Source organism: Trachypithecus francoisi, unplaced genomic scaffold, assembly GCF_009764315.1.
Source record: "Trachypithecus francoisi isolate TF-2019V2 unplaced genomic scaffold, Tfra_2.0 Contig01579, whole genome shotgun sequence".
NCBI classification, from domain to species: domain Eukaryota; kingdom Metazoa; phylum Chordata; class Mammalia; order Primates; family Cercopithecidae; genus Trachypithecus; species Trachypithecus francoisi.
The window spans coordinates 13,910,432-13,935,192 of record NW_022681442.1 but is presented as its reverse complement, the minus strand read 5'-3'; the positions used below and the strand labels follow the sequence as shown (position 1 = coordinate 13,935,192).

General features: G+C 51.5%; 2 protein-coding genes across 3 annotated transcripts in view; one reads left to right on the top strand and one right to left on the bottom strand.

Annotated features, from left to right (window-relative positions):
• Nucleotides 1–17,701, bottom strand: part of LOC117064546 (putative protein TPRXL) — a 53,148-nt gene extending 35,447 nt beyond the window's left edge. Inside the window, exons 1-2 of the mRNA XM_033178619.1 lie at nt 17,683–17,701; nt 16,891–17,512 (exon numbers count right to left, since the gene is read on the bottom strand). Coding sequence (XP_033034510.1) covers nt 16,891–17,512; nt 17,683–17,701 — 641 coding nt within the window. The remainder of the gene's footprint in view (nt 1–16,890; nt 17,513–17,682) is intronic.
• On the top strand, nt 17,245–24,325 carry EMX2 (empty spiracles homeobox 2). Of its 2 annotated transcripts, XM_033181572.1 has the most exons (3): nt 17,245–18,453; nt 20,405–20,589; nt 22,836–24,325. In XM_033181572.1, exons 1-3 carry the CDS (start codon nt 18,048–18,050, stop codon nt 23,001–23,003), a joined length of 759 nt encoding a protein of 252 aa, XP_033037463.1. In that variant the 5' UTR covers nt 17,245–18,047; the 3' UTR covers nt 23,004–24,325. The 2 variants fall into 2 exon arrangements, with proteins under 2 accessions (XP_033037463.1, XP_033037466.1); XM_033181575.1 differs by lacking the exon at nt 20,405–20,589 and having other exon boundaries at nt 17,251–18,453; nt 22,836–22,939.
• The last annotated feature ends 436 nt before the right edge of the window (nt 24,326–24,761 follow it).

The window sequence follows — 24,761 nt, the reverse complement described above, 5'->3', positions numbered from 1 at the left end:
TGCTGGGAGCCACTCCTCACACACTAGAACCCCTACATTGGCTCCACCCAAAGCTCAATTACTGCTGGGAGAGGCCTGATGCTCTCATAATGAAGTCATATCTATCGCAAAGATCCTTGAGGCTACTTAACTGTGAAATAATTACATGTGCCTCAGAACTGGGAGATCAAGGATTTCCATCCAAAATCCCATGATGCTCTTAAAAAACGTTTCACTATAAACTGCAGGAGGGGTGGGGAAAGGCGAGATTTTCAAGCCATGTTGCCGTGTTTTAATTCCACCTTTTATGTGTTGGCATCATCCCATCTATGTATATATCTCACTCCATAGACATATTAAAAGAACATCAAAGGAGATTAAAAGAGTAACAATTGTCATCCATAATCATATTGCTATAACTAAATTATACCCACATGCATGTATCTGTCTCCCTGTTCAATTATGAAAGCAATATGGGAATGTATTCTCATCATCAGAAATCAAGAAGTATACATTGTAGTCAGAATAAGTACCAGGACCACACCAATTCCTGCAAGTTCCACTCTCTTCTCCTGAAGCAATGCAGTTGTCAGATTGGTGTGTATTTTTCCAGAACTTTTCTCTGAATTGATATCTAAGTATACACATGTAACTATATATTAGTATGTGAATACACACACACACACACATAAGCACAAACAAGTAGTATTTATTTTAAGCATTAATGAGATCGTATCATGTATTGTCCTGGAGTTTGCTTTTTCTCTCCTTAATAGGTCTTGGAAGTCTTTCCAGGACACTACAGAAAAAGAGCTACTTCCGTCTTTGCAATAGCTATATTACACAGTTTTCCATAGTACGGAAACATGCTTTAAAAAAAAGTCCCCATTAAAAAACATTTAGTCCCCCGGGTTTTCCAATATTTCAAACTGTGAATACGTATATATAGAGTATATATATACACTCTCTCTATATATATACACTATATATATACTATATGTAACTGTATCTATATAACTATATATATAACTACATCTATATAACTGTGTGTGTGTGTATATATATATAGAGAGAGAGAGAGAGAGAGAGAGAGTTCAGCCTTAAGCAGTCTTTCTCACATGGCTGATCAATCTTTTTATTCATGTCTGCACACCGTCCTGCTGGGGAAATGTCAGCTCCACCAGGGTAAAGATTTTGTCTGCTTTTCCTGTGCTATATCCCGAGTGCCTGGAACAGTGCCTGGCTTAGAACACAAGAAATATTTGTTGAATGAAGACCAGCAAGAGGAGAACATAGCTGCAAACTATTTTAACAAATAACGCTCGTCTAATGCCTGCATTTTCCAAGGCACTTTGACTCCCAAATCACATTCTACCTGCAGAACAACTGTGGGGGCTCAGTAGGTCCTGCATTGTTAATACCCCATGCTGAATTGTGGACTGAAGTCAGGGCTTAGGAATCAGACAGAGAAAGGTTCATATCCTAGCTCTGTCACTTTCTCTGTGTGTCTCTGGAGAATTTACTTAACCTCTGTGAACCCCAATTTTTTAATCTGTAAAAAGATGGATATACATACCTTCCCTTGAAGAGTTTTATGACAATTAAATGTGATATTATATGGGAAGTACCTGAAATACAGTAAGCACTTAATAAATGCTTGCTCTCTTTTGTCCCTTGCTCAGTATATTCTTTCTACCTGCTCAGGTCAATCACCCATGGCCCTCCTTGTAATGTCTTACTGTCTACCAATTACTGAAATACCTTACAGTTTTTCCTAAAAAATATCCTGGTATATCAGTTTTCCTCCACCCACAGGAGTTTCTTGGGAAAGAAACAAAAGAAATACTTTCTTGTCTGTGTTACTTAAATGTAACATCAGTAGCTTTTTCCTGAGCATTTTATGTTTATGGACTTATCATGTTCAATAATATTTAGCTGTCTAGTTCCCCAACTGGTTCTCAAGGGCAAGGACCATGACTGATTCAATTTTTTAACCCTGTTAATTACAGGTCAATTGCAAATTTCCTTATAAATGGTAAATGCTCAATACTGGTGGAACTAATAAATGATCTGAAAATACTACACATATCTGATTTTAAGTGATCCCATACGTTCATACTTCTGGGAGCACAGGGACTCCTAACCCACTCTGCTCTCATGATAGCACCCAAGCTGTCCTGAGTCAGCTTCATCATCCAGTGACCCATGTGGGGAACTGAACTTTTGTTTCTTTTCCAGTGTTGGGGTTTATGCTTTTTCCTTCCTCCATGCTCAGTCAAATCCCCCTCTGGCAGTCCTTCTCCTGGGTTTACATACCTTTTAAATGTTCTTTTCTTTTCCCTTTGAAATTGCAAGTTTTGCTCACCTCTACTCCCTTCAGATAATTTGAAAGTCAAAACACAATCAACCCACCCCAACAGTGCTTGAGAAGTTAAACTGTATTGGTCTTATTGTAAAAGAAAGAGACATTTGGAAATAGCATCAGATTCAGGGCCATTGTGCCCATGAACCCTGAAAGTCTCCCTAAAGGTCTTCATCTAATTCCTTACCCCATCAGCCCTCCCTGCTTTAAAATTCCTTTCCCCTTGCCAACCAACATTCACTTCTATTTTTCTGTTTTGTTTAACTATAATGACCTCTATCACAAAGCCTGTGAAGATTTTATTGTACTTACATATTTACAAGGTTAGCCTTCCTCGGCTAGCTTCTTGAGGGAGGATATCATAGGATTTTTCATTTTTGAATTTCAAATGCCAACACAGTGTCTGGCAGATAGGTATATTTTTGGGAAAAAAAGAATATTGTTTTCCTCTAATTTTATTTATTTTATTTTTATTTATTTATTTATTTTTTTGAGATTGAGTCTCGCTCTGTTGCCCAGGTTGGAGTGCAGTGGTGCGATCTTGGCTCACTGCAAGCTCCACCTCCCGGGTTCACACCATTCTCCTGCCTCAGCCTCCCAAGTAGCTGGGACTCCAGGCGCCGGCCACCATGTCCGGCTAATTTTTTTTTTGTATTTTTAGTAGAGATGGGGTTTCACCGTGTAAAGCAGGATAGTCGCTATCTCCTGACCTCGTGATCTGCCCGCCTCTGCCTGCCAAAGTGCTGGGATTACAGGCGTGAGCCACTGTGCCCGGCCTCCTCTCATTTTTTTTTTTTCTTTTTTTATGACACACAACCACTATCACTCAATACACTTAGGAAACACAGTTTTTCCTAAAGAATCTCCTAGTATATCAGTTTTCCTCCACCCACCAAGCTTAAAAATTCTATACTTTTATGAGTAGACATTGAACAGATTTTTTAGGGTGGCGTCTTGACCCCCCTTTATAACATTGCTTCTGAGAGACCACATTCTGAGTTCCAGAGAGTGGCTAAGAAAGAAACTTTTGGAATCCTTTTTGAAAGCTAAGGCCTTTTACCTTCCTTCCTGACTCAAGCATGGATTCTTGTTACATTCTACGGGACCCTCACCCCTATCAGGAAATGCAGTGCCTCACTGTGAACATGGCAGAGTGACAGCATTAAAGAAGAGGGAGGCTGGCAAGCGGTGAGGCCCAGCAGGACCTTAAGATTGTATTACCCATTTAAGGATCCAGCCCTCTTGGATGTACCTGCAACCTACCTAGGAGGACCTCTGAGAGGCTGGAATGGAGGGGAGCCACACTTGGCCTTCCTCTTTGTAGAGCTCCAGGTGTTGTGTGGCTGGTGTTAGCTCAGCATCTCCTGCTTTTTTGGTCAGTCTTTTGCTACTTCATCTCTCTCGTTTGTTTTTTTGATATAATATTTGTCCAAGATTCTTTCTTTTTCTTTATTAAGGTATAAACATTTATGATAAAATACTTTACGATCTTAGGTTTGCTGACTTTTTGCAATTGTATACATCCATGCTACCATCACCCAAATCAAGACATAGACCATTCCTAGCAGCCCAGAAAGTGTCCTGGGCCTTTCCCAGTCAACCCACTCCAGAGGCAAACACCATTCTGAGTTCCATATCCACAGATTCGTTTTGCCTGTTACTTCACATAAACAGACTCACATAGCCTGTTTCTTCCCTTTCTTTTTTTTTTTGAGACGGAGTTTGGCTCTGTCACCCAGGCTGGAGTACAGTGGCTGGATCTCAGCTCACTGCAAGCTCCGCCTCCCGGGTTTATGCCATTCTCCTGCCTCAGCCTCCCGAGTAGCTGGGACTACAGGCACCCGCCACTTCACCCGGCTAGTTTTTTGTATTTTTTAGTAGAGACGGGGTTTCACCGTGTTAACCAGGATGGTCTCGATCTCCTGACCTAGTGATCCGCCCGTCTCGGCCTCCCAAAGTGCTGGGATTACAGGCTTGAGCCACCGCGCCCGGCAGTCTTCCCTTTCTTTTAGTCACTAAAACAACAATAACAATGTTGTTAGACATATCTAACAATATTAGATGTTAGGCAAATGTAATAATAACAATGTATAGGCATAACCTAATTCCTTTTTTCTCTTTCTTTCTTTCTTTTTCTTTTTTTGAGATGGAGTCTCACTCTGTCACCCAGGCTGGAGTGCAGTGTGGTGTGATCTGGGCTCACAGCAACCTCCACCTCTTAGGTTCAAGCTATTCTCCCGCCTCAGCCTTCTGAGTAACTGGGATTACAGGTGTGCGCCACCACGCTGGGCTAATTTTTTTGTATTTTCAGTGGAGCTGGGGTTCACCATGTCGCCCTCCTAACGTGCTGGGATTACAGGTGTGAGCCACCACACCCAGCCCTAATTCCTTCTTTTTTTTCAGTTAACATCTCAAAATGTTTGGCAGTGGTGACCCCCAGGTAGGGGTAATTTGCATGTTTGTTATTGATTTATTTACACATTCTGGTATAATGCAAAAAAATTTATATATATATAATTTCATAATAGCAAAAACGCTTCTTCATGGGGTAGGAGAGCATGGCTTTTGTGAAGAAGTAAACAAGGGGTAATTTGCATGATTGTTATTGACTTCTTTACACATTCTGGCATAATGTTAAGAAAAAAATATATATATATAACATTTCATGATAATGAGGAAAAAAGCTTCTTCCTGGGGTAGGAGAGCATGGCTTTTGTGCAGAAGTAAACACGTGAGATTCAGAATGAGCCTGATGAGGGAGCTTTGGTTGTCCGAGGGCTGAGAACATCCTTCCCTGGTAGGCTTTTTCTGGTGGCAGGAGACTTCTCACAATATCTCTGGATCAGAGACCCCTTGAGCCACTTCCTGTCTGCATTCTTGTTTATCTCTTTGAACATGGAACTATTTGACCAAAGAATTTCTTCTGCCTCAAATTCTTCCTCTTGGATCTTAGCAAAGACAAAACATTGTCTAAAGCGAGAGTTAACTGTACTTTGGAAGTCATGAAACACACACACACAGACACGACTGAAAACCCTTGATCACACATTTGAGTTTGAGTGATACAAGTAAGGCAAACGGTAATAGAGCAAAATATACTGTTATTGATAAAACCTACATGCCATGAGTATAGGTCTCTGAGTATCATCTGACCACAGATAAGGGGCAACTCCTTGTTCTGTTTCCTTGATGGCTTCACAATACAGATGGATACACACATGGAAAAGGTATGAGTCTCAGAGAGGCATGAATGCAGAGAAAGTTGGATCTTGAAATAATATTTGCAGAAATACTTAAAACATGAAAAAGAGAAAACTTAGCAATTTCACAGCACAGTGCAAGGTCTAACTTCATTGGTTAAATAGTCCCATATTTGGTAATCTACAAAGCTGGGAGACTTGGACTGGGAAAGCCAGGGCTCTGTGCAGAATGGATGGGGAGTGAGCAACTTGTGCAACCTCGTTGAGTTCATTCCTGCCTCTCTAAGTGGGGTAATAATGAGTGTCCACCTCACAGGGCTGGTGGGAGAGGTGATGGAAGTGAGGTGCAGTCAGGCTATTTGTAAACCATCCATGCTGTCCATGTGCCAATAGTCTCATGTCTCTTTCAGAGTTCGAATAAATGCTCTGGAGGGGATGTGGGATCCAGACTCTTTATCCTATGGTCATTGACTTTTTGGAGGACTAAAGAGCAAAGTGTTGTCTTTTTCCTCACCCTGTGACTTCCTCTTTGGGGAAAGTGGGCAATTTGATAGGAAATCAGATGTAGGGAAGCAGAAAACCTGTTAGAGTCAGAAAGACCTGGGTTAGAATCCAGACTTCCTCATTTACTACCTGCGTACGTGACCTTGGATGAATGTCTTAACATCTTAGAGCCTCCGTTTTCTCATATGGAAAATGGGAATAGACTTCAATGGATTCCATGGATTTCTGGGAGGACTGGATGAAATAAATCCTTGTAATGGGAGCTCAGCACCGTAGATGGGACTGGTGCTATCACTGACAGAAATGAATTATCTCTCATGTGAGATACCCTGGCAGCAGATGAGAAATGAAACAGTCTAGCTTGCTTTCGGCACACCCGGGCAGCTGCCCTTTAAACCAGGATCATGGGGGCTCAGAGAACAGGGCAGAAATAAGAAATGCTGGTGCTAACACAGAATAAAGTTCTCCACTACACCGGGCAGGGAAGAGATGGATCACTTGGATGCAGAAAATGCTGCAGACGGGCCAGATGTGCCCAAGCCCATCTGGGGAAGACCCACATCCACATGGTTGGCACTGCAATCCACTCCTCATCTGGAAGGCCTGCCATTCTGTACATGTTCAGACGCCTCCCAGTGCCGCCAGGGCCAGAGACTGCAGCCACTGGGGTGAGGAGAGTGGGTTGTTTTATTTTTAGCAACAAGAAGACATTCTCCTCCCTCTTCTGATCTCAGCCCCTCTACCCACTTCCCAGCTCATCCCAGCAGATGCCTGGGAGCCCCTTCAGGGACAGAGCAGGGAGGTACAGTCTCTACTTCTCCACACCCACAACAACCTTTCCCAAGGCTGGGAACTGGACTAGATCCCAAGTGGGCTCTGGGCCTCACTGAACCTCAAGTTTTGCCAGAAGTGGGGAGCCTAAACTGCCTGTTCCAGGTTTTAGCCAAGTTTCTTTATTTTGTTCTACAAGATGTTCACCAGGTAACCGTTGGGGGGTTTTGCTTTTGAGAAATAAACAGCCCATGGCATCCTGACAGTCTCCTCTCCCTCTTGCCCTTCGCTGAGCCTTCCCTCCCCATCACCCCACCTCCCCACCTCCCCACCTCCCCCCCTCCCCAGCCCAGTTTCCTTCCCCAACTCCCAAGTCTCTGAGTTAGCAGCCTCCTGTTTATTAAGCTGTAAAGTTAGGACGGTTCTCATTTCTGATCTTTTCGTTGGCTACACCTGACTTCGTCTCTGTTTTGCTTTTTCCCCCCACCTCCCTAAACTAAATCACTTGCGCGGTTCTTGCCTTTTAACGGAGCGATAACGTCAGGACATCTGAAATTCCGACTTTATTTTCCTCCAGCACACCTGGCCCCTGCCCTCCAACGGGAACTCCCGTCTGCTTGCTGATTTTAGCTCTCAATTGGTATTAAAAGCAGACTGTGGTTGGGACCATCTGATCTGTAAACGATGCAAGCCCCGACAGCTTTTCCTAGTCCGGGGTCCGGGCGGGCGGCCGCCAGCTGGAGCAGAGGACCTGCGGGAGCCCGCGCAGCGCCTCCGCTCTGCCAGGCCCGCCCGCATCGGGCACCTAGGCTGGAGCCTCGCAGTTTGGCGTCTGGAGCCCGGAACCCGAGGTGAAAGGCTTCCGCTGAGCTCCCTGACGCCTCAGCGGAGCATATGCTGCACTCCTCACATTCATTTTTAATTCATGACATCAGTTTAGGGATCACTAGAGCCTCCAAACGGCTTCTCTCAAAACCAAAACAACCACCATAACACAAGCGAGGACAGGAGACGGCCACGGAGTCCAGAACATCGGCTCCTCTGTCCCCGGGGAATAAACATTTGGAAAATCACCTTCCAATGGGGACCTGCTGTCCCTCACGGCAGCTACCTTCCCCCCAGCCTTGTCCTGGAGCCGACAGTGGATCCCAGGGTATTTTGCTGTAAAGATATAGCTGGTCTCAAAGTGGCTTCGATTAGGACTTTATAAAGTTACATTAAAATGATCAAATGCCTACTTGCAGGAAGATTAAAGGCTCTCCCAAATACATTTACACACACACACACACACACACACATACACACACGCATCTAGAATTGTATACACCATATATTGTATAACATATGATAAAACATTATGTTAGATAAGTAGTATAACAATATTATATAGGAACTGGATGTTAAATATTAATTTATGATATGAAACCACATCATACATATTATATGTTGAACAGTATATAATACAAACGGACCACCTATGTTATAGATGGTACATACGAGACAACATGTCCTCTGAAATAGCCCTGGTGCCGATCTCCTTGTCGCCAAGCACCGACTCAGTACGAGGCGCTGGAAGGGAAGGAGCGAAGCGTATCAGGGTCTCCCCATAGTGATGCAGTCACCCCAGCCCTCACCCTATCCCAGTTCCCCACACGCCCACGTGTCTTTGGGGTGGATGAAAAGATCTCAGACGACCAGCTCCTCATCCGGGTAAAGTAGTGAAGAGATTATCTCTGATAGAGGTCAAACTCCAATTGGGAGGAGGGCGCAAATTCTGTAAATGACACCCGAGGGCACACTCACCAGGTTCACTGCAAGACCTGAGCGTTTTGCGTTCGGTGCCCCAAGTGTAAGTCTAAATATTCTGTCTCCTACACGTAAAACAACTTAAAGTGCCATTTTCCAACGGAGGCATTTAGAAGCAATTTGAAAATTGAAATGAATCTTTATATGCAAGACTGGAGCGTTCCAGAGGCCCTTTAAAGCTGCGGTTAGCAAGGCAGTTAGGGAACTCAATGATGGGCTGCAAGGAGACGATTGAACGCACAGCCAAATGCACAGTTAGAAATTTGATATTAAACACGCTCTCGCAAGTAATGCAGTTTAATGATAATTGCTGCGTGTTTACTCTTCACTGGCAGGGGAAATAGAAGAAACATTTTGACAGAAAAGTTACCCTAAAGAGTTACACCGTTTACAAGGGGAAAATATCTCAGTGGCCGCTGCTGGCTTAGTAGCAACCCAAAACCGTGTGTGGGGGCATTAGTTTTCCTCCAGAGCTACCGAGAAGGGGAAACTCAACATCAAGCGTCTGGCAGATGGGAGTGTGTGTTAAGTGAGGGCTGTTTTCGTTGGGAACGCACAGCACAGCTCCCTTCCTCAGAGCCACCTCCAGACCCCTCGGCCCTTCCACGACCCCCAGTTCCCGGGTCCGAGGTTCTGGGCGCCAGCGGCGGCCAGCGCGCCGCGCGAGCAGCTTTTATTCGCAGTCTCTTTAACTCGCCCTTTCCGGTTCTCTTCCCTTCGAGCCCCCTGCAGCGGAGTGTTAGACAAGCCCTGTTGTCTGTGGGCTCTCACCTCAGAGTCAATATTGTCTCAGATGGGCACAATAGACTGGAATGAAAAGCTAATATTGAATCAATGCTGTCCCTGTCCGCGCCGCCGCGTTGCCACCCTTTGTTGCGCACGCCGCCCCCGGCAAGCTGCTGGCGGCCGGGGGCTAAGCGGAGGGCGGCCGCGGTCGGGCCTTTCCGGGTCCCCGCCAGGGGTGGGAGGACACTTTGGACCCAGCTTAGAGGAGGCCTCCGAGGCCCAAGCCGACTTCGGCTGCTGCGGGTCCCCAGAGGCTCTCTCGGGCCTCACTCGCGGCCTCTCCTCCAGACGCCAGGGGGGCCTGCCACGAAGCCGAGGGCTCCGCATGGTCGTGGGAGAGGCGGGGTGCACGGAGCCTCCCCGCGCCCAGACGCCGAGGGGATGCAAACAGGAGCGCCGGGCCTGGTATAGCCAACCTCCAGGCCCGAGGGGCCCCAGAGTGTGCGTGTGGCCGAGGGAGGGGCTAGCTGTAGGGGCCAGAACCAGAGGGGTCCTTCGCTCTCCCCTGGGGGCCGGGCCCCAGGAGTTGCAGCAGAGCCTGTCTGTAATTAGGGCCTCCTGGTCCGGCAAAGCTGCGGCTGCTCCCAGAGAGAGTTGGGGTCTTCGCAGGGCATGCGAAGGGGGAGTGGTCGTGGTCAGACCCTCGTGAGTCCCTTCGGAAGCTCCCAGTCCCTGTCCATTCATCTGTCCCCCGGCTCTCTCCGCGCAGGCCGGGCAGAGCCGGGGAAGCAGAAGACGCTGGACTAGGGGTCTTGGGGCCGCCTCGCTGGCTGCGGTTGGAAGCACCAGTTTTCCTGCCCGCTGGCGCAGGCGCTGCTCTGTGGCCACCAGCAGAGGTTTCCCGGCCGCTGTGAGTCGCTCACGCGAACGACGTGGGGATACTGGGCACACGGAGTCTCAGCCGCCGCCACGCAGCGCCTGCCCTGCCCGCGCTTCCGCTCACTGGCAGCTGCGAGGCCACTAACCACCCTCCTCCCTCCTGTCCTAAACTCGGGGCTGGAGTCCGCAGGAGCTAAACCAGGAAGAAAAAATGGGCAGGGCCTGAAGCCAGGAAGAGCGGCCTGGAGGACAAAGGTGATCGGGTGCATAAGAGGCAAGAGCCAGAGTGACATTAACTGGGGCCGCCCGGGCGAACCTTGCTGCTTGCACCCCAGCCCACCTGCAGGGCACTCTTCCCTGCCTTTTTTCCTTGGCTTGAGTGCGAGAGGCTGATTCCTGTGGGCGAGGAGGAGAGGGTGGTCTTCCCAGGGCTCCAAGTGGAGTGAGCACTGCACCCATGGCTAGGAGGTGGGGGTGCCCCGAGTGACTTCGGTAACTTCCCTAAGCCTCAGTTTTCTCATCTGAAAAGTGGGTATCATGACTGTTTCCCTAACTGACCACACCAGATTGTGACGTTCACTGAGATCATGGGCTTGAGCACACATACTTAAAAAAAAAATGCTAAAACTCGATACAGGTGAGAGGAATTGTTAGCCTTCTTCTAAGTCTTGCCCCAATCTTCCCCACGTTTCAAGGAGGGCCGCAGAGTCCAAAAGAAGAAACCTACAGTTTCCGTTTTTTCCCTCAGATGGCAGGATTTCCCCTTCAAGTCCAAGCCCAGCCCCCACGTCCAGAAAATGGGAAAATACTAAAGGAAGAGACGGGGCTCCTGGGACGCCAGCGTTTCAGAAGTAGCATAGGCTCCTAGATGGACGCTGACAAACCCAAGGAGCGCCTTACATTGTCGGGCAAGGACCAGACTCCAAGTTAAAAGACCGGCCGGGCCATCAGTAGCAGAGAGCAGAGCCTCAAACACGAAAAGCCAGAAAGTGCTGCAGAGGCATGGAAGGTGCGCCCCGCTTCCGCTCCCCATCCTGGTTCTCAAGCCCACTAGCCGGTGCACGCTCTGGTGGGCTCATAGTTTGTAGCTTTGGAGGCGATGGGAAGGACTTGCCACGCTCCCACCCACCCCCCATCCCGAGAGAGTGTAACGGAGACGCAACTGTCTTTATCCCTATCCCCGGCAGGCGCCCGAACTAGAGTGTACTTGTTCCCTAGCTCCTGCACCACCGTCTGTGTGTACGTCTATCGGTCCCTCCCAGTCCTTGCTTGGTCCTGGGCTTTCATTTGAATGCAGCTGAGGGAGAAAGAAACTGGCTCTGTTTCCTCGCTTTAAATAATGAATCGAGACAGCGTGTGTGTGGTGAGGGAGTGACGAGTTTCAACCTGATGAAGGAGATAAAACCCGACGGTGGGGTCCTGCCGGTGGCTCCATGCGTCACTGAAACGTTGGGTCTCAAAACGGATAGATCTCCGGAGACGCAGACGTTCGCAAGGATGTCCAGAGGAGGACAGCGTCCCTGCAGCCACCCGCGGAGGCCAGGGCCAGGGTCAAGACCCTGCCGCAAGGGCTCGGAGCTCCAAACAGTTATGCTGAGGGCGCCGCTCCCAGGCCGCCTTCCTATGACGTGGGTTTCCAGTGAAGCCCAAGCGTATTCCACGGCCCCACATCACCGGAGGAGCCAGGCTGCCCCGGGACGGATGGGGTCCGCGCGCTCCGAGAGGAGTGGGCGAGTCATCAGAAGCCCGTCGCGGCGGCCCAACGTGCGCTGCTAGGAGTGTGTGGTAATTAATCGCCACCCCTGCCAAAACCAAGGACCCCCTGTGTCGGGCGTCCTCCGCCGGCCGCGAGGGGGCGCGGATATGAGAGAGTCGCACCCCGGGACCCCAGCTCTTCCGACTCCACCCCAGGCGGGGCCCGCGCAGGCCGTCCCAGGCCTGTTCTCTGAACCACCCGGGTCAGGCCGGGAGATATGGGACCTCAGGCATGGAATTGTGGCTGCACAGGTGATCACGGCTTCCTAGTCCTTCTTGGAGCAGAACCTGTCCCATCCCAGCCCCTCTGTGCGCCCCCTTCGGAAGGAAGCCGGACTCCTACTGGAGCTGGAATTCCTCTCGAGCCAAGAGCTGGAGCTGATGGAGGCAGGAGGGACGCACTTCCAAGCCGTCCGGGCTCCTCCTTAGCCAGTGAGCCTCCTTTGACCCCTCCGCTGGCCTGGATGACGGCCTAGGCGAGACCTTGGCAATGCGGCGCAACCCCAGCACTCCCCCGCCCTCGGGCTCGGGGGCTGGGTGGGTGCCGCGCCCGCCCCCAGCCCTCGCCACTAGGCGCCGCTGCGCGCACGTCAATCGGGGTCCCAGGCCGCTGCGCCAGCCTGGCGAGAGGCCTCTAGGGAAGACGCCAGAAAGGGATTTGTCGTAATAATTTTAAAAAAATGTTTTTAGGGCATTAATTATACTTTTCGTCTTCTCATCGCCACCCTACGCGTTCGGAGAGGCCGGCGTGACTGGGGATCTCAGTGGGTTGGAGGAATTCTTAACGCCCCCCCAGGCCTTTCCAACTCGGGACACCATTAGTGTGCCTTGGGCTGGGAAAGGGCTCGCCCTTCACGGGCGTCGGTGAGATCCACGGCCCGCCGCAGGAGCACAGGACGGGCTCAGCGTGCTGGCTCAATGTGAGGACCCGAACCTTGGCGATCAGGGACCAAGATTTGGCAGAGTGCAGTGGGTAGGTTCGACGGCACAAGGCCATGACCTAGCAATAACTAAAATGTGATGAACGCTAACGGTGTGCTAAATATTAGCTCACTCACTCCTCTCAACAACCGTTAATACATTGCTATTTCCTTTTCGCAGATGAGTCAACCGTGGCTCAAGAAGGTGAAAGTCTGGCTCAAGCCTGTAATCCCAGCACTTTGGGAGGCCGAGACGGGCAGCTCACGAGGTCAGGAGATCGAGACCATGCTGGCCAACACGGTGACACCCCATCTCTACTAAAAAAATACAGAAAACTAGCCGGGCGAGGTGGCGGGCGCCTGTAGTCCCAGCTACTCAGGAGGCTGAGGCAGGAGAATGGCGTGAACCCGGGAGGCGGAGCTTGCAGTGAGCTGAGATCCGGCCACTGCACTTCAGGCTGGGCGACAGAGCGAGACTCCGTCTCAAAAAAAAAACCAAAACAAAAAAAAGAAGGTGAAAGTCACATAGGTGGCGACCCCAGACAGCTCCCACACACCTATTCTCAGTTGCAGGAGGCCACGTACCCACCCCAGGTACCTCACAGGCCTAGCACGGAGCGCAGCGATGAAGAAGCACTGCCCTTTGCTCCTTTGAAGCCCGTAGTTCATTATGTGCCAGACACTGTCTAAGCACTTAGCTTTGTTTATGTCATTGAACAAACCCAAAGGAAAGGTACTATTATTTATTCCCATTTCAGAGAAGAGGAAACAGAGGCACAGAGAAGTTAGGTAACTTGCCCAAGGTCACACACTTAAGCTGTAAATGCAAGTCTCTCATCTTGGGGGATGGGGGCAGGTATATTAAAGTATAATAACATATAGTAAAACTCACCCTTTGTAATGTCCGGTTCTGTGAGTTTTGAAAAACATATAGAATCATATAAATACCACCACAATCAGGAAGTAGGATAGTTCTATCATCCTCCAAAACAAGTCGAGTGCTGCTCCCACTGCCTCCCAGACAGCATTGGCTGTATTTTTACATATGACAAAATGAGGTCAGGAGGTTTCCATGTTGCCCAAGGTCATTCAGTGACAGATTCGGAATTAGAACGTTTGAATGTGTCTGCTAGTCCAGCTACCTGCAAAGGTAGATTCCTCAGTCTACAGAGCCCAAGAGGCAGCAGTGGCTTGGGCCACACATGGGATAGAGGGAGGAAGCCCCTTGCTCTAAGCTGGAGCCTCAGAAATCCCCACCTCTCTCACTCCACGCAGAGCTACTTAACCAAACACTCCTTGGGCAGCTAAGGAACAAAGGTGGCCGTATTCTGCAAGGCCTAAATCCATAAGTAAAGTTGAGCAGCAGGGCAGCTGTGCCATCTAGGAGCTCAGGGTCCAGTCCAGACCACAGTGCCCAATGCCCTGGCACGCCTCCACTGGCCAGTCTGGTTAATGAGTTACTATCCTAGTTAATTTCCCTGCACATCGGGGCTAGACCACGTGAACCTTCCCGGGCTCCTCAGGCCGAGTGCATGAATTAGCATAGCATAGATTACCCAGCTTCTGGGGTTCCCAACTGCCCGACTCACTAGAAACCCGCTTCTCCTTCAAGGGGCTGGAGTGCAGCTTGGGTCTAGTAGCACTTGGAGCAGAGGAACTAGCATGCCCTGCTGCTTTCAGGAAGGGGGCATCAGACCTCAGACCCCGCTTCCCCTTTACCCATGCCTACCTGTTGGCTAGCTAGTGCCCCTGGGGTAAACCTGGCCACAGAAGGACAGTTTATAAAAGGCAGGTGGACTGCAGAGGATGCCAACCGACTGAAGTGGGACTGTGTAGCACTCTACCCTCTACTACAGCCAAATGTTCCTGCCTGGGGCAGAAGGTGAGGGGTCCGTCTCCAGTCCAACACTGTCCTGGTTAAGGGAATAATGACTGCACCTTAGTACCCAGGGCTGCAAGTTGTAAAAGAGGGAAGGCACCCATCACCCTTACACATCGCAAACCATCTGGGTCTCAAATCATCTATCTCCCAGACAAACTGGATTCCCCTTGCCCTCAAGGTCAATGACTTTTATGCCCCTACCCAAGATCTCTAAGGGTGGAGCTTTCAGCGGCTCCAGTTTGCAACCCCTGAGTCTCAGGCTGAATTTGAAGGGTCTGGCCTGAGGGCACTGCCAGAGCCTGGCCCTCCAGTCCTCCTTCTGAAGCTTGCATGAAAGGTGCTCTCTCCTGCTTGCCAGGATTCGGGATCCATAGTCTGCCTAAGCTGGATGTTTGCTTCTAGCCTCAAAAACCCGAGGGCGGACCTCTAGCTCCACCCTGGACTTACTGACTGGGCACAGCCAAAAGACCTCCCCACTCTGCCATGCCTTCAGGCTCCCTGCTGGCCTAGGAGAGGAGAGGCCTCTAACCCCACAGCCTAATTGAGAGAGGGATTTCCAAACTGCAGACAATATTTTGGGGGACAGCGGTCCAGGCCCAAGGGAGGTGCATCTTTAAATGCACCCCCACCCCAACGGCTGGATTCAAAGCCCAGAATCTTTGGACCTGGAAAAAGAGGAGGAGGAGAAAGCAAAGTCACCTGGAACTGACAGAGGGACAATACTGGGCCAGGACCCCAGCCCAGAGCTTCGAAGCCTAAGGGAGAAGCAGGTGTCTCCCACTGTAAGGGCAAAGCTGAGGCGCACACCTGTCTTGTGTGAAGATGTGTCTGTATGTTCCCTGGGAAGGTGTGGAGTGGGGGCAACAAAGATGATCTCTGCCAGTTCCCCACGAATCTCTCTGGTGCCCTGATGACCCTGGAAAATACTGCTCCCAACTCCTCTCTTGCCTGGTTTCCCAAAAGAGGTTTTTGGACACCTGCCCCAACACAACATTTTATTTGGAATAAAGGAGTAATTGACACAAACATAAATATACAGTAGATGAAACCAAGGGAGGAAGCAGGTAGCTTGTCCTGAGACCTGTCCCCTCAACTATGCTTCTGGTGGCAGTGCAGCCTGGCTCACGGTGGACTTCACTCTTCTCCCCCCATTCCCATCGGCTTCTCCCAGGTCTCACGGCAACCTAGTCACCAAACACAGGCATTTCTGCATTCTTAGGAGAAATGACAGGGGCCTGGGAGTAATAGTTTTAAAGGACGCTAGAATTTTTTTTTTTTAATCATTAATTGTAAACGTGCAAAATACCTGCTGGTACTTCACTTTAGAAGAATGTAATGGCAAAAAGAAAAAAAAGGAAAAAAGAGGCGGCTGATGAATAGATAATAGATCTTTAACCACCAATAAACAGAGAGCAGCGCCAGCAGCCTGGGGATGTGATCATAATTATGCCGCCGCGCGAGCCAATGGGGACGAGGGAACTCGGTCCTAAAATCATCCCAAAACCGAAGGCGAGCTCGAAAATGCGGACACGGCCTGGGACCGGAGAAACGATCCGTAGTCCCTAGTTGCACTGGGTTTGCACAGCAACCCCCCCTCCCCGGGACAACACATGGCATAATAATAATAGAAATAATAATAATAAAATAATAGCATCCATAATAATAATAACATTGACCACAGTAACAAAAATAATTACGACGGAACCAAAATAGTACGGTAGCACCACATCAAGCTCTCCCCTGACCTCGGACTACCGCTCCCAGAAATTCCAGAAGGAATTGTTTTGGGGAAGGAGGTGAGCACCCTCCCAGACAGAAAACGCTGGAGACTGTGGGGCGAGAGCGGGAGCGAGTTGGAAGCCCACTGCTTCAGCCGGGTCGGCAGCTCCCGGTCTCAACTCGCAAACGAACGAGCCGGGTTAAGACTCGCGAACGCACCGACCCTGGGACCTCGAGGCTAAGCGTGGTTGGTGGGGTGGGAGGACCCCGTACCCCCCACTCCAGGATCCCTCCTGGCCTAGGAAATCGCTGGGAGTTTTGCTAAGGGTGGGGATTGGTATAACCGAACAGCGCCTTTAGCCCAGGAACCAGCCCCCGCCCGCTTACCCTCGCGGTGCTCCTGGGACGATCCCAGTTCCCCCGACGCAGGGCCGCGTAAGGCAGCAGCGGCAGAGCGCTAGGCGAAAGGAATCTGTTTGTCCGTCTGTCCTACCAGCTTGGGCGCAGCAGGCTCCGGATTCAGGGGGCCGCAGCGGAGGCGGCGCCGGCCAGGGACTCTGCAGGGACCGGGGTGCCCCGGAGGGAGTGGTGCTGGTGGAGGAGGAGGCGGTGGCTGAGGGGGAGTAGGTGGGGAAAGAGGAGGAGGAAGAAGAGGAGGAGGAGGAGGAAGAAGAGGAGGAGGAGAAGAAGAAACCGGAGGAAGAGGAGGAGGAGGAGGCGAAGGAGGAGGAGAAGCCGCAGCGGGCGCCGCAGGAGCGAGTGAGCTGGGCGCGAGGGGCGAAGGCGCGGAGAAGTCGGGCGGCCAGGCGGGCGGCGGAAGGCTCGGCCGAGGCGGCGGCGCCGACTCCGTTCCACTCGGCGGGATCCAGGCCTCCGGGTTCCCAGGCGCTCACCTCCCTCTGACGCACTTTAAAGAGTCTCCCCCCCTTCCACCTCAGGGCGAGTAATAGCGACCAATCATCAAGCCATTTACCAGGCTTCGGAGGAAGCTGTTTATGTGATCCCCGCACTAATTAGGCTCATGAACTAACAAATCGTTTGCACAACTTGTGAAGAAGCGAGCACTTCCATGGATTGTCCTTGGACTTAGGGCGCCCTGCCCGCCTTTTGCAGAGGAGAAAAAACTTTTTTTTTTGCCTCCCCCGAGAACTTTCCCCCCTTCTCCCCCCTGCCTCTAACTCCGATCGCCCCACGCCATCTCGCCAAAAAAAAAAAAAAAAAAAAGAAAAAAAAGAAAAAAAAGAAAAAAAAATTACCCCAATCCACGCCTGCAAATTCTTCTGGAAGGATTTTCCCCCCTCTTCAGGTTGGGCGCGTTTGGTGCAAGATTCTCGGGATCCTCGGCTTTGCCTCTCCCTCTCCCTCCCCCCTCCTTTCCTTTTTCCTTTCCTTTCCTTTCTTTCTTCCTTTCCTCCCCCCACCCCCACCCCAAACAAACGAGTCCCCAATTCTAGTCCGTCCTCGCCGCGGGCAGCCGGCGGCGGAGGCAGCGTGCGGCGGTCGCCGGGAGCTGGGAGCCCAGGGCGCCCGCTCCTCGGCGCAGCATGTTCCAGCCGGCGCCCAAGCGCTGCTTCACCATCGAATCGCTGGTGGCCAAGGACAGTCCCCTGCCCGCCTCGCGCTCCGAGGACCCCATCCGTCCCGCGGCACTCAGCTACGCTAACTCCAGCCCCATAAATCCGTTCCTCAACGGCTTCCACTCGGCCGCAGCCGCCGCCGCCGGTAGGGGCGTCTACTCCAACCCGGACTTGGTGTTCGCCGAGGCGGTCTCGCACCCGCCCAACCCCGCCGTGCCAGTGCACCCGGTGCCGCCGCCGCACGCCCTGGCCGCCCACCCCCTACCCTCCTCGCACTCGCCACACCCCCTCTTCGCCTCGCAGCAGCGGGATCCGTCCACCTTCTACCCCTGGCTCATCCACCGCTACCGATATCTGGGTCATCGCTTCCAAGGTACGTGCCACGTCGCGGAACTGCAAAGCGCCGTTCCCGCCGCATCCTTTACTGCCCCCGGCCTGTTCCGGGTGGGCGCTTGGCAAGGCCTGGGCGGAGGTTTCTCCGGCTCGCGGGCCAGCGCGCCCTGTTGGGAAACTAGGCGGCGCGGGACCGGTCGTGGTGTCGATCCCCAGTCTCCTAAGCTACGACCGATTTGGAGTGATAGCCTGCGGGCTGCTTGACCCTTTGGGAAGGGGTGCGAACGGAGAAGTTGTCCCCCAGTGCGCTCGTATCCAAGCAGGCTGTGCGTGCCCGGCGCCGCGGAGCCCAGAGCCTGCGGGGTCCCCAGGCTCCTGGTACCCTCGGCAATGCCCCCAACCGTTCTGGCTCCGAGGGGCGCGGACAGGACTCGGCCGCCAGGCTTGCTTTCGACTGCGTTCGACCCTGTTCACCACCCACTTTGCGCCCATTCAGTCCAGACCCACCACTTCTTGGTCTTCCACCCTCTTCTGGAGGCGAGAGGACCCTCGCGCCCCGGGCGAAAAGTATGGGATTTCTTTTTTCTTTCCTGCTTTTCGGAGGCCTGGGGAGGGGCGGGAACCCGTGCGGGAGGAAAGCTCCAGGGCTCGGCGCTCTCGCCGCGACCTGCTCAATTGGGGCGCCGAGCAGCCACAGCGGGAAGGCAGGTTCGGTCTGGTTTTTGTTTTTCTTTCTTAAAAAAAAAAAAAAAAAAAAAAAAGAACCTGGTCAGAAACTGTTTTAGAGGGAGATATCTGTTCGCGTGTTTTCATTTATTGAGATATTTTTGACTTGTTTTTCTCTGGGTACGGGGTGGGAGGAGGAGAGTTAAAACTTCAGAAAAAGGGGTAGTTTACCGATCGGAGTCGGTAAAAGATCTACCTCCGGCGGCAGCCGATCAATACTCCGCGGCTTGTCCATTCATTAACCCATTGCGTTCCTGCCGGAGCCTAGAGTCGGGTAGATGTAACCCCGCTCCCCATATTTAAAAAAATCAAACCAAAGGAAGAAAAAAAAAGAAAAATCTTTTACCCTTAATCCCGAACTGGATTTGCCTGCATCCTGCCTGGGCTGTCGGGTTTTTTTTTCTTTGTTTGGGTTTTCGGTGAATCGATTTCCTATCCTAATGAGTGAACCCCAAACTCTGAGGCTTCGCTCGAAAAGTTTAGGGTTGCCCTTCCTCATTCTCTACCAGTCATGCTCATGGTCCCCCCACCAGGCCCGGAGCCACTGGGATCTTCCTGCGTTTTAGACTGTCCCGGCGGTGTCTGCAACTCGGTAACCCCCCGGGTTTCGATCCCTTCGCTCGAGTTTCTCTTCTAGTTCTCCGGAGCCGGGAGCCCTGGAGCCCAGTTCTCGAGAGGCAGCAGCGGCTGTGGCCGGGCACACCCGCAGGCGAGATTTCTGTCCCGATCGGGCTGCAACAACTCGCTCCGCCTCTGTACTTTTCCGGAGGGGCAACAAAACAAATAATTTAAAAATAAATCTCCAAGAAAACTCTGGAGAGCAGCCCGCCGCCTTTCCACCCTGGGTCAAAGTTCCCCGAGAGGTTAGAAAGAAGAGAAAGTCGTTTCTTCGGGCTGTGGGCGCCAATCCCCCGGCCAGGCTCTGCGGCTCCCTCCCCTGCCCCCAGCGCCCGGCGAGGAGGTGGCGAGGCCCGCGGCGCCAGGGCGGCTGCGGAGCCGGCCGAGGTCAGGAGCCTGAGGGACTGGTCCCGCCGGGGCAGCGGCTGGCTGGGTGCCGCACAGGTGGACACCCAGCGTTGCGGGCCGGGCAGCTGAGCCGGCGTTCCCTTCGTGAGCCCTTGGGAGGACTACCGACCCCCGCGGGTCGAGCGGCGCCAGCTATGCGAAGGCCCTGAGCGCGGTGACTGGCCAGCCCGGCTCGGGAGAAGTGCGCGGCTCCAGTCAGAGCAGCCCCCCTAATGGGATTTCTGCTGTGCTCCCCGCAGGGAACGACACTAGCCCCGAGAGTTTCCTTTTGCACAACGCGCTGGCCCGAAAGCCCAAGCGGATCCGAACCGCCTTCTCCCCGTCCCAGCTTCTAAGACTGGAACACGCCTTTGAGAAGAATCACTACGTGGTGGGCGCCGAAAGGAAGCAGTTGGCACACAGCCTCAGCCTCACGGAAACTCAGGTGAGTGCGGCCCGGGTGCCAGGAACCCATCTGGGCGTGCGCCCCCACCCCAAATCTGGCTTTCAAGCACACCCATGAGCACGGAGCTCTGTGAGGGCCTTCCGCACAGGTCCTGGTAGCTGGTTCCACGCCTGGGCTCAGGATGTATGTCTCAAGGTGCTTGGCTTTGTTGGGTTCCAGAAAGGGGCTGTAAGTGCCAACCTGCCCCAGGTTCTGGGGAAACGCGCCGAGTTGTTTCTCTGTCCAGTTGGGCATGTCCTGGCTAAAACATCCCTGCATTTCTGGTGAGACTTTGGGTGAGAGTGTGAGGACCCTGCTGGGGTCCAGGAAGAGGGAAAGCACAGTGGGGTTTCTGGGTGTTTGGGGCTGGAGACTGGTAAGGACAGGATGTGGGTTAAAGATGAGTTCTGAGCGACTGCCAGCCCATGGCTCACACCGTCGGCTCCAGTGACTTCGCTGAAGGAGATGGGCTATCAGAAGGTGGAGGGCAAGCGTCCTGGGTGTACCCTACATCCGAGAAATAAAGCTGGGAGGCTGCAGAGAGAGGGTCTGCCTCAGGGCACAGGCCTTCTGCACAGCAGGGTCCCTGGGCGGGCCTGGCTTGGGCTTATCCCAGGGTGGGGAGGGGGTTTAGGACTACAGTAGGCGCTACTGTACACGGAGCCGCAGGGTGGGGTCAAAGTTCCCAGCAAACAGTAACGTTTTTGGGCAGATTAAGTTGTAACACTTTTCCTGGGCAGCGCAGAAAGGTCGAGCCTTTTGTTTTAAAACATGTTCCCCACCCCAAAACCGAGGAGGGCCTGGCGGGTTTGTGCGGAGCCCGGCACAAGGCGCGGCCCGGCTGATTTCTCCTGGACAGCCGAGGCGGCGGCGGTCTTTGTCCGCCTCGCTGCCCACGCTGCCTGGAGTCTTTGTGTGCGTGTCAAGCCCCGAGCGCACCGACGCGCGCCTTGGGCCAGCGCCGGGGAGAAATGAACCGTCCTCCCCCTCAATTAGCAAACTCAAAGCAAATTAAATTCAGCCTTGTTCCCGCTCAGCTTTTTCACGGAGCACTTTGGGGGACGGAGGCTTTCCAGGAGAGCAAGACGGACCGACTAGCGGTCTCAAAGGAGGGAATGGAGTGGACCCCAGGGGTCCAGGGACTGGCATCGAGCTAGGGTACTGTTATCCAGATAGGATAGGAATTGTGGGGAGATGGTATCAGAGGTGCAGTCTCTGCCATCTCCCTTACCTGTACCCCCCTGCTGGGAAGATTGGACCGTGTTACTGTCTGGTGGCTGAATGAGGTCCCACCACTCAGCTTTCCCAGGAGCTCATGGGATGGCAGCTGACTCCCACCTCATTGCTCCTAAGACCTCTCAGAGCCACTCTGGTTAGGCCCAGCCTCCAGCCCCACCCTGGTGGGAAGTGATGGGACTGGGGTCCGAGGCTGTGTGACCAGCAGCCTGTTCCCGGGCTGCTTAGGAGGAGGGAAGAGGGAGCTTGCTGTCATCTCCCTCCTCTTAGTTTCTCTCTTACTTTCCGTGTAACCTACGGCCTTTCAGAAGCTTTCAGTTTTGAACCCATTTTCCTAGCTATAAAGGTACAGCTGGGTTGGTCTGGAGGCCTGCACACTCTATGTCCCTCTTGGTCTCCTCCAGCCCTATCCCCTTCCTGCTCACCTGTGAGAATCCCCCGCAGGGAGGATGCAGGGCAGGCAAACCCTGATCGCCTACCCAGGGCCCCGCCACGAAGAGAAGACGCTATATTTAGGAAACACTGCCCAGATCAGCAGAAAATAGAAAGCACATTGGGTCCTGAGGGAAGCTGCAGCAGCAGTGGACTGAGGTCTCCCTTGCACTGGCTTGCTGGAGGGAGTTAGGGACATGTCTCTTTTTATTTTTAATCACTTATTATTTTTGTAGGGGCTTCCCATGCTTTGCAAGGCTTTGCTCTCAGCGGGATATAGATGCCATGTGCAGGGCCAGGAGAGAGGGGGCTCAGTGCATTCCGGGCCGCAGGGCCCTGGGGAAAGGCTCTTCAGGAAGGCTCAGAAGGGCAGGGAGCTGGGCTTCTTTTCCACCAAGCACTAAGGGCCCTGCTCCCTGAGGGCAGGCCTTGGGGAGGCTGGACCTTACGACTTGCATCTGGGGGACTGGGTCTTTGCTGAGTCTGGAACTGGAGTCTGGGCTGGGTGAAAGGATCAGGTACTTTATACAAGGGTGCTCTGAAAGAACTAATGCACCCCATCGGCCTCTCACCCGCAGGTAAAAGTATGGTTTCAGAACCGAAGAACAAAGTTCAAAAGGCAGAAGCTGGAGGAAGAAGGCTCAGATTCGCAACAAAAGAAAAAAGGGACGCACCATATTAACCGGTGGAGAATCGCCACCAAGCAGGCGAGTCCGGAGGAAATAGACGTGACCTCAGATGATTAAAAACACAAACCTAACCCCACAGAAACAGACAACATGGAGCAAAAGAGAGACAGGAAGAGGTGGAGAAGGAAAAAAACCCTACAAAACAAAAACAAACCGCATACACGTTCACCGAGAAAGGGAGAGGGAATCGGAGGGAGCAGCAGCATGCGGCGAAGACTTTGGACAGCGAGGGCACAGGATCCCAACCCAAGGCCGTGCCAAGATGGCAGAGGATGGAGGCTCCTTCATCAACAAGCGACCCTCGTCTAAAGAGGCAGCTGAGTGAGTGAGAGAGACAGAGAGAAGGAGAAAGAGGGAGGGAGAGAGAGAAAGAGAGGGTGAGAGCGAGAGCAAGAGCTGAACGTGCACTCTGACAAGGGGAGCTGTCAGTCAAACACCAAACCGGGAAGACAAGATGATTGGCAGGTATTCCGTTTATCACAGTCCACTTAAAAAATGATAATGATGATGATAAAAAGCACGACCCAACCAGGCACAGGACTTTTTTTTTTTTTTTTTTTGCACTTCGCTGTGTTCCCCCTGATCTTTAAAAATAATTAGTAATAACAAATGAAAATTCCATGTCTAGCCCCATCCCACATCTGTTTCAAAACCTTGAAATGCATGTAGCAGTTGTTGGGCGAATGGTGTTTAAAGACCGAAATGAATTGTAATTTTCTTTTCGTTTTAAAGACAGGTTCTGTGTGCTTTTTATTTTGATTTTTTTTCCCAAGAAATGTGCAGTCTGTAAACAATTTTTGATACCTTCTGATGTCAAAGTGATTGTGCAAGCTAAATGAAGTAGGCTCAGCGATAGTGGTCCTCTTACAGAGAAACGGGGAGCAGGATGACGGGTGGGGGGGCTGGGGGTGGTGGGGGAGGGTGCCCACAAAAAGAGTCAGGACTTGTACTGGAAAAAAAAACCCCAAATTAATTCTATTTCTTGGACATTCCCTTTCCTAACATCCTGAGGCTTAAAACCCTGATGCAAACTTCTCCTTTGAGTGGTTGGAGAAATTGGCCGAGTTCAACCATTCACTGCAATGGCTATTCCAAACTTTAAATCTATCTATTGCAAAAACTGAAGGACTGTAGTTAGCGGGGATGATGTTTAGTGTGGCCAAGCACACGGCGGCAAGTTTTCAAGCACTGAGTTTCTATTCCAAGATCATAGACTTACTAAAGAGAGTGACAAATACTTCCTTAATGTCTTCTATACCAGAATGTAAATATTTTTGTGTTATGTGTTAATTTGTTAGAATTCTAACACACTATATACTTCCAAGAAGTATGTCAATGTCAATATTTTGTCAATAAAGATTTATCAATATGCCCTCAGAGTAGTCGTCTTGGGAAATTGAAGTGGATCTTTAAAAATGTATCTCAGTAATTTGAGTGTGGTCCTTCCCCAACTAGGCTCAAGAAATCCAGGCTCCTCACCCACAAAAGGGCCAGTTTGGTGGATTCTCAGGCATTTTAAAGAAAGATGAGGGTGGAGAAGGGAGAAGATTAGGAAAACTTAAGTCCTTCAGAAAAGGGATGGGAGAAAAGTTTTCCAACCAGACCTTTGCCCATTGTATGCCCTACTGAGGGAGTTTAGTTTGAACTTTGGGTTAAAATGCTTACTTCTCTTAACCTCTGGTTATTAAAAAAATACTGGACATATAGTTACACATTGAAGACTACTCTCCTGGAATATTGGGGAAAACATGTAGCAGAATCAGAATCTTGCAACTTCTAAACTTTCTGACTTTAAACCCCGAAGTACAAGTCTTA

Coding starts and splice junctions, on each gene's coding strand:
- EMX2 (XM_033181572.1), top strand. CDS start 18,048: ATGTTCCAGCCGGCGCCCAAGCGCTGCTTCACCATCGAATCGCTGGTG. Junction 18,454..20,404: donor TCTGGGTCATCGCTTCCAAG/GTACGTGCCACG, acceptor TGCTCCCCGCAG/GGAACGACACTAGCCCCGAG. Junction 20,590..22,835: donor TCAGCCTCACGGAAACTCAG/GTGAGTGCGGCC, acceptor TCTCACCCGCAG/GTAAAAGTATGGTTTCAGAA.